The 7,829-nt window shown below is 38.8% G+C and overlaps 1 protein-coding gene across 1 annotated transcript in view; it reads left to right on the top strand.

Annotated features, from left to right (window-relative positions):
• The first annotated feature begins 3,579 nt into the window (after positions 1-3,579).
• SSB (Sjogren syndrome antigen B (autoantigen La)) overlaps positions 3,580-7,829 on the top strand; it is a 6,081-nt gene continuing 1,831 nt past the window's right edge. The window contains 9 exon segments of the mRNA XM_008940911.1: positions 3,580-3,712; positions 5,161-5,264; positions 5,432-5,606; positions 5,751-5,858; positions 5,957-6,057; positions 6,283-6,354; positions 6,439-6,481; positions 7,185-7,325; positions 7,688-7,829. The exon segment at positions 7,688-7,829 is cut by the window's right edge and continues 17 nt beyond it. Of these exon segments, the coding sequence (XP_008939159.1) occupies positions 3,647-3,712; positions 5,161-5,264; positions 5,432-5,606; positions 5,751-5,858; positions 5,957-6,057; positions 6,283-6,354; positions 6,439-6,481; positions 7,185-7,325; positions 7,688-7,829 (952 nt within the window). The 5' untranslated portion in view covers positions 3,580-3,646.

The raw sequence follows: 7,829 nt of genomic DNA, 5'->3' as shown, positions 1-7,829 counted from the left end.
CCGCTGGCTGGGAGTCCCGGCCTCGGCCCGCGCGCGTCTGAAGAGGGCTTCGCTGTCGCTATTGCTGTGGAGAAGCGCCGTGGTATAAACTGACGGTCTCCTAGCCGACATTTCTGTTATTTAAATAATTCTTGTGAGAAATTTCTTCTTAAACTGCACCGATTCTGATAAAAAAAAAAAAAAACTGTGAACACACTATCAGTGCTAGAGTGGTAGCAGTTAAATTTCCTTAAATAAGCTGTATTTTATATGTTGCACAGGTTCCTGAACAACCTATTGCATGAGTAACAGTTCTGTGTTACTTTACTGAGGAAACTTTTTTTTTGAATTTAAAAAAAGCCTTTCACTCTATTGCAGTAACAGTAAAAACGGTTACCCTGCAACTAAGCTTTTTCCAGACCTTGAAACTAAATGACTGGTAAAATGAAAATCTCTCTTCTTTTGGGCTGTTCTAGACTGCATAGAGTCGGATGAAGTTGTTCTAGTTGAAGGGCTTGACTGTCATTTTCCATGTGTAATTAACGCTTATGCCTACTTGCATTATGTTGACTTGTTTGTTGAGTGGTACTGATGCAGACTGTGGGCACCCAGAAGGAACAATCAGTGTGGTCTACCAAGAAGGCATGTGTAATAAATCTTAATGCAGGATTTTGCATGCTGTTCAGACTGTGATTGTTCTTCAGTGGAGCCAGCTTTCTATCAGTCTTCATTGTTGCACCTCAGCTGAGAACTATTGGTCTGGGAGTTGGATCCAGAAGACCTGCTTGTGTCAGGTGACTGAGCTGGAGTCTGAAGTGAGCATGTGCAGAAAGACTAGAATTTCTCTTAAATTAGAAAGCTGTTCCTGTTTTAAGTCTAAATAGGTTAGGGCTTGATCAGTGTCTGAACTGAATTCCACGTATGGCAAGCTTCAGTCTTTCTTAGCTTTGCCTTCAGGTTGTTGCCTGCAGCTCAGGGCATGCTTTTTAGAAAAAACTTCTCCAGATGTAAGACTTAATCTGAAGGATTTGTCCCAGCTCTTATGTTAATACTTCTGTATAATTTGGTTTTTACTTTAAAAGTACTGCTAAGGAAATAGACTTTTTTTTTATCTCTTAGCAGTGTACTTGAGACTGCCTGACGAAATGGAAAGTGCTGAAAGAAGCTTCCTCTGTCACGCTCAGTCTGCGTTTCAGCATGCACCAGCAGACTGTCTGTTCTAGAGTTCTAGAACATACTGTTAAGGCATTTTTCTTAAAATGAGAAACATTACTAAAATCCAAAAGAAGCTTTTTTTTTCCCCCAGAATATGCAAGAGAGAAAATTTTCTCTTAGTATGTCCCTTTACACATTAATTGAGCTGTACTGTGAAAAGCCCCCATAAGAAAACGGTTCACTTAAATATGTTGGCTAGTGCTTAAAAAAAATCTGCCACACCTGGAGAAAAGACTTTGCAATGAGAGTTAAATCACCAAGCTAACATTCAAGAATATGAAAATTCACATAGCTGCTATTCAGTTCTGTTGGGGTTTTTTTTGACTTTGAGGCTATAGTTCAATGTGAAACCTAACCCACTACAACTGTTTACTGCCACAGAAAGGTTTTTCTGATTAAGATTTTTTTTTCTCTTGTGCTTTCTGCCCTAACAGGGCAAGCTGCAGTAGGCTGAACAATTAAACTGGTAAATTAAACTACGGAAATAAGATGGGGCTGCCAGGCAGGTATTCTGATGAAGAATGTAATTTCCTGTGACAAGGGAATCTCAGGGAACATTTCTCTGCTTCTACTTTGTCAGTCATCTTGATGATCTGAAAAATGTTAGTGTCCTGTGAGTGGTAGAGAGCAGAACGCGTATGCTTTTATCTCCCAATAAACCGTGCAAGACATGACTGCAAACCTATGTCCACCGTTAGTCTCAACGATGAGAGATCTGTGAACCTGGGGTAACTGAGGGCCATGGAACTGCTTCATCTTCTGTAGCTGGAATTAACATCTGTGACAGTGCCCAAAGGGAGAAAGACAAAATCCAGGCTTTATAGTTCAAAACTGAATTCGCACCAATTCCTGACAGCTATATAAAGCTGCCTTTTTCCTGAAGGATTACTCTTCACACTCTTATCCTAATCTTAAGCGCAACTAGGTAGACATTTTCTGATCCCAGTTAACTTCCTGGCCAGCAGCTGCTTTCTTGCTAACCTAGTGCATGTAGTGACTGTATCTGATGTACTGGGATTGTATGCTTCATACCAGTTAAGGGAAGAAGTTACTTTCAAGTTAAAATATCTCTTATCAAAGATGCTTGACTCAGTATTTAGGTGGAACTGCAGTAAAGACAAGCTTATGAAGGAGAGGACTAGACTTTGAGATGTACTAGTCAATTTTAATTCCTTCTTCCATTAAGATCCTTGAACTTGCAGAGATTAATTAGGAGGCAGAAACTTCAGAAAAGTTTCTAATTAGACCTATTTAGGAATATTAAGCTGTTACTGTAATTGATGCCTATTGGTGAGAGGTAGGATTTGACTTCAAGAACAAATGTTACTGGCTTTCAGGTTTGTTACTGTTAGGTACTAGCTGAGGATCTGTGGCTAGAAAAGGTAAATAACAAATAATGCTGTAAAGTGCCAGCATTTTTTTTACTTATCTTGAATGTAGGATACTAAATGCTGCCTTAACAACCCAAGTGTTTTACTTGTTTTTTTCCCCTGTTTCAGTTTCCCCTTGGAGTTCTGCAGTCATATTTAATGTTGGCTCACAAGCATAAATGTATGGCTGAAGACCTTGCCTGTTGTCTTGTTTAAAGGAGGCTGTGCAGAAATGCAACACTGTTGGTTTAGCATTAGGGCTGCCCCCAAACTTGTAACAGACGCTCTCCGTTAACCCTTCTCCCCCCTAAAGGGGAAGGAGAAAGGGAACAAGGGAGAGAACTTATTGATTAGAAAAGCAAAACAGCTTTCATGGAAAGACTACTACTATTAATAAAATGGAATATATACAAAACCAGTATTGAACTTAACGCCCCCCCGCTGGCAACAAGTCGCCATCACCCCCAGTGCTGGGGAGCAGCTCCTGGGGAAAAGTCCCAGGCTGGACTCAGCCACAGATGGGGTCTGGGTACAGGAGCTGGATTCTGGAGCTCAGTTCAGGAGCACATGGCTCAGGATCAAAGGCAGGGTTGACGGAGTCCTCCTCGGATGCTGGCCCCTGCAGCAGGAGCAGCAAAAGGGAGGAAGGAGATGGAAGGGGCCTGACCCTCATGATCCTTCAGCTTTTATACTGAATTATGGATATGGTATTGCACACCCCATTGGTGAATTTAGGGTCACTTTTCTTGTCTGCTTCTCCCTGCAGGTGTGGCCTTTACTTTCTACTCTCCTCAGTGTGGTACACAGGGTTTATCAGTGACCTTGGTCTGCACACCAGTCCTTGGTAGTAATTCTAAACATAAAGCGTTATCACTGCTAGAAGCAGACACTGTCTACGAAAATATGCTGTTAGCTTCAGAAAGTGCAGTTAGAAGAGCATTAGCTGAAAAGTAAAATCACTAAACAGAATTAGTTCTGTTCTACCCCAAACCAGAACACACTATATGAATGGAAGTCTGTAGAAAGTACTACACAGTACTTAGTGCCTTTGCTCTGTATTCTTCTCAGCACAGCTGGTCAAAATGGCTGAAAATGGAGATGGTGAAAACATGTCTATTTTGGAAAGCAAAATCTGTCAGCAAATTGAGGTAGGTTCAATTTATAGTTTTGGATGTGGACTGAGACGTAGTTTTGGAGACATTCATTGGGAGGGACTTGGCTAATGGGAAGTTAACTTTGTAGGGAGTTAGACCTGAATCTTCAGATCTTTAAAAAAACATCTGTCACAGATCTATAACTGTTATTTAATACTTTAACTCCCGACTTAAAACTGTAATTATGAATTATACTAGTCTGGAGTTACTTGTGTAAGACCACCATTTAAAAACACAAATGGTTTAACTTGATAGTGTTTGAGGTGTTATAGCAAGTGAATGGATCATGAAACGATTTATTAGTGTTCACTGCAGTTACACTATCTATGCAAATAGGAATATGGATTCTACTTCTATATTACTTAATTTGGAGGGGTTGGCAATTCTACTCCAGAATCTGTGCTGGTCAAAAGACTAGCATGTTGCATACCTTGCTATTATGATTTATCGCTTGGTAATTTATTTTTATAAATAAAACTAAACTTACATACGTACTTTAGATTAACTGTTTCTCACTCTGGAGGCTCGGAAGGTTACCATACAATGGAAAACTGAGCACATCACTTAAAGTGACATCTAGAACCAATCTGTCTTCCAGAAGGACAAAAATACAACTGCACATGAAACCCTATTAGCATATGCAGCTGTAGTCATCATGGGGGGGAGGGGGCAGGGGCGGGCAAGGAGCAAACAACAACAGAAAAACCCAAACAAAAACCCAATCAAAACCGAACAAACCCAATTATACTAGAAGGAGAGGTATTGTGAAACCTGCACCGACTTTCTACAGCACAATGATATTGGTGGAAAGGCTTCAGCTTATCCTATGGCTTCAAGTATTTGACCTGAGTTAAATGGCTGCTAGTAAGCAAATAATCTGATTAACTTGTCTGTCTTGTACTGAACTGAACAATTTGTCAGCTATGTGAAACTCTGCTTTTTCCCATGCTGGACATGATCAAAATCAGAACATAGTAAATTAAAACCAATTTTTTTTATCTTACAGTATTTTCTTGAATGAGACCTTGAAACTCTAGTCTACATGTATCATTTTTCAGTGTGGCAAATAGTCTTGCTTATGTATTCTTTAAATAAGGACTAAATGTGAATCTTGGGCACAGATTTGACGTTTGACTCTGCACAGCTTGATCATAATTATGTCAACAGAATAAGCTTTGTGCCTTTCCTAAACAAAACTGCAGTCTGCCTTTGCCTCATTAGTCTCCTTGAATGAGTACTGCTTTTCTAGAGCTTAGGTGTTGCAGCTAAAGTATCATGTTAAAGCAGGAAGTAATAATCTCAGAATTTCTAATTGTTCAGACTTAGGAATTTTGGTATGTCTCAATTCGCTGCAGTAAGTTGTTAGATGAAAATGAGCTTTTAAGACTGAACATTGAAAGACAAAGCTCTCTCCCTGATCCACTCTCCCTTCTTTCTTGCAGTATTATTTTGGCAATCACAATCTACCAAGAGACAAGTTCTTAAAGGAACAGATCAAACTAGACGATGGCTGGGTGCCTTTAGAAGTAATGATCAAATTCAACAGGTAAAACAAAGTACAACTAATCTGGATGGAAGGGCAACTTTCAGCTACTTAGCTCTATTTGAGATCAAATGTCCCTGGTCTGCTTGTCCAACTCCTGTTGCTGTTGGAACATTTGGCTTCAGCTCTGCCTGTATCTTTGTGATAACTTGTGTCTGCTTACTCAATAGGTTAAGTCGTCTTTCAACAGATTTTAGTGTTATTGTAGAAGCACTAAGAAAATCCAGGACTGGTTTAATGGAAATAAATGAAGACAAAACTAAAATCAGAAGATCTCCAAACAAACCCCTTCCTGAATTAAATGAGCAGTATAAGGCTGCTGTTAAAAACAGATCTGTATATGTTGTAAGTAAATTTCCTTTGCTCTGTGCTGCTCTACATGACTTTGAAAGCCATCTAAGTAAAGCTTAAATTAACTCATACTACATAGCTTATAGTTTCTAAGTGTCAGTTTGTTTCATATAATTGAAGCTTGTTGCTATCTTGCAGAAAGGCTTTCCACTAGATGCAACTCTTGATGATATCAAAGAATGGCTTGAGGATAAAGGTCCAGTTGAAAACATTCAAATGAGAAGAACATTGCAGAGAACATTTAAGGTAGCTCTTGTGATGGACAGTTAGACGTGGGGCAGGGATCCCCTGGACAACATTTGATTCAATTGCTCTAACACTGAATGTCTCTTACCATTTAATAGGGCTCAATATTTGCAGTTTTTGATAGTGTGGAATCTGCTAAGAAGTTCACAGAGATCCCAAACCAAAAGTACAAAGACACAGAGCTGATAGTACTTTTCAAGTAAGTCCTTACTTGACTGATGTATGAACTAATAATGGCCAGGGGTAGATTTAGACCAGAACCTGGTCTAAGGTGCAAGCGTAAGTTTCTGCACTGTTGTAAGGGCACTGGTAGCTGTGCCTTTTGAAGACTATGATCTCAACTGTTTCTTGGCTACTGCTGTCTTAGAGAGTAATTATAATGAATACTTTAAGTGGTATTAACTTAGCTTATATTCTGTTGAAGGGAGGAGTATTGTACAAAGAAGAATGAAGAAAGGAAACAAAACAAAGTAGAAGCTAAAGCAAGAGCTAAACAGTAAGTCATTAGGAACTGAAGTGCCTGGTTTTGCTCACCTGACTGCACTTGAACGAACTCTTAAATAATTTAATTTTTCTCCAGGGAAAAAGAAGAAAAACAGAAGCAAGCAGCAGATGCTGAAATGGTATGGGTTTCTTAAATCTCTATACTTGAAAACTATGTGATGCTTGTTCTTGTATGGATTTTTAGGCCATGCATAAACATGCTTTGCAGCTACATTTTGTAAAGCTAACTTGAGATATTCAGAGTTTGAAATTCTGTAATACAGAGCACTTTCGAGAAAATCACTTCAGGTTTTCCAGCTAGCTGACAGACTTGGTTTTGTCATGGCATTGAATCTTACTTTCAGGAGACTAATTGTGTTTAAAAGATCATATCCTGAATATAAATGCTTAGGCATGTTTATCTGTTCATAAGTGATCCTAAATGTACCACCAAGATGATTGTTCTGTAGTACTTGAAGGATCCAGTAAGGATTTAATCAATACATGTTTTCAAACGTGAGGTGTCAGCCTTCAGAAAACTGTTTTGTAGAATGCAGAGTTTAACTCTTAGGAGAAAGGAGTCCTAACTTCCATATTAATTTATCATAGTAAACAAAGAAAGTCTTAAAAAGGAGAACAAAAAAAAGAGTTGGGGACACATGCAAGACTTGGACATCAGCATAAATGAGCTCTGCAGCAAGAATGCTTGGGTTACTGATGGAGTTAAGGGGGGGTTACTTCAATGGCTTATTTATCGATGTCATGTCCTAGGATTGAGTGGAAAAAAATGAATATTCAAGCTTGACTCTTGAACAAAAATGTGGGATTTTTTATTTCATTTAGAAGTCTCTGGAAGAAAAAGCAGGATGTCTTTTGAAATTTTCTGGTGATCTAGACGATCAAACATGCAGAGAAGATCTCCATGAAGTATTTTCTGGTCACGGAGAAATAAAATGGATACACTTTGTCAGAGGTGCAAAGGAGGTCAGTAGAATCTTGGATAAGGAGTTAAGATCTCTGTATTAAACCTTGAGTAGGAATGGGGTTAAGTGCTTCTCTTGTATTGTCAGATAAGAAATTCTCTACTTGACTTGTGGAATTGGAGAATACTGAGAGACTTAAATTATTCCCTTAATTTTTTTCAAAACAACAGTGAAAGGTTCAAGACTTCTCTGTGGATAAATTAAAAATTGAGACCGAGAATGTTTTTTAGGACAATTTGAGGGTTTTGCTTCAGTCTAGACATATTTTGTCATGCAAGAGTAATGAAATTGCTCATTGTTCATCATTCTAGCTGAATGTTTTTGCAGTAAGATTCAAATGCAAATGCTACCCTTCTTTTTAAGGGAATTATCCTATTTAAGGATGTTGCAAAAGAAGCTCTGGAAAAAGCCAAAGAAGCACATAATGGAAACTTACAGCTTCGGAACAAGGATGTTACATGGGAAGTGCTAGAAGGAGATGTGGAGAAAGAAGCTCTGAAAAAAA

Source organism: Merops nubicus, unplaced genomic scaffold (genome assembly GCF_000691845.1).
Source record: "Merops nubicus isolate BGI_N331 unplaced genomic scaffold, ASM69184v1 scaffold15665, whole genome shotgun sequence".
Taxonomy (NCBI): Eukaryota; Metazoa; Chordata; class Aves; order Coraciiformes; family Meropidae; genus Merops; species Merops nubicus.
This window is presented reverse-complemented; position numbering and strand designations above follow the sequence as displayed.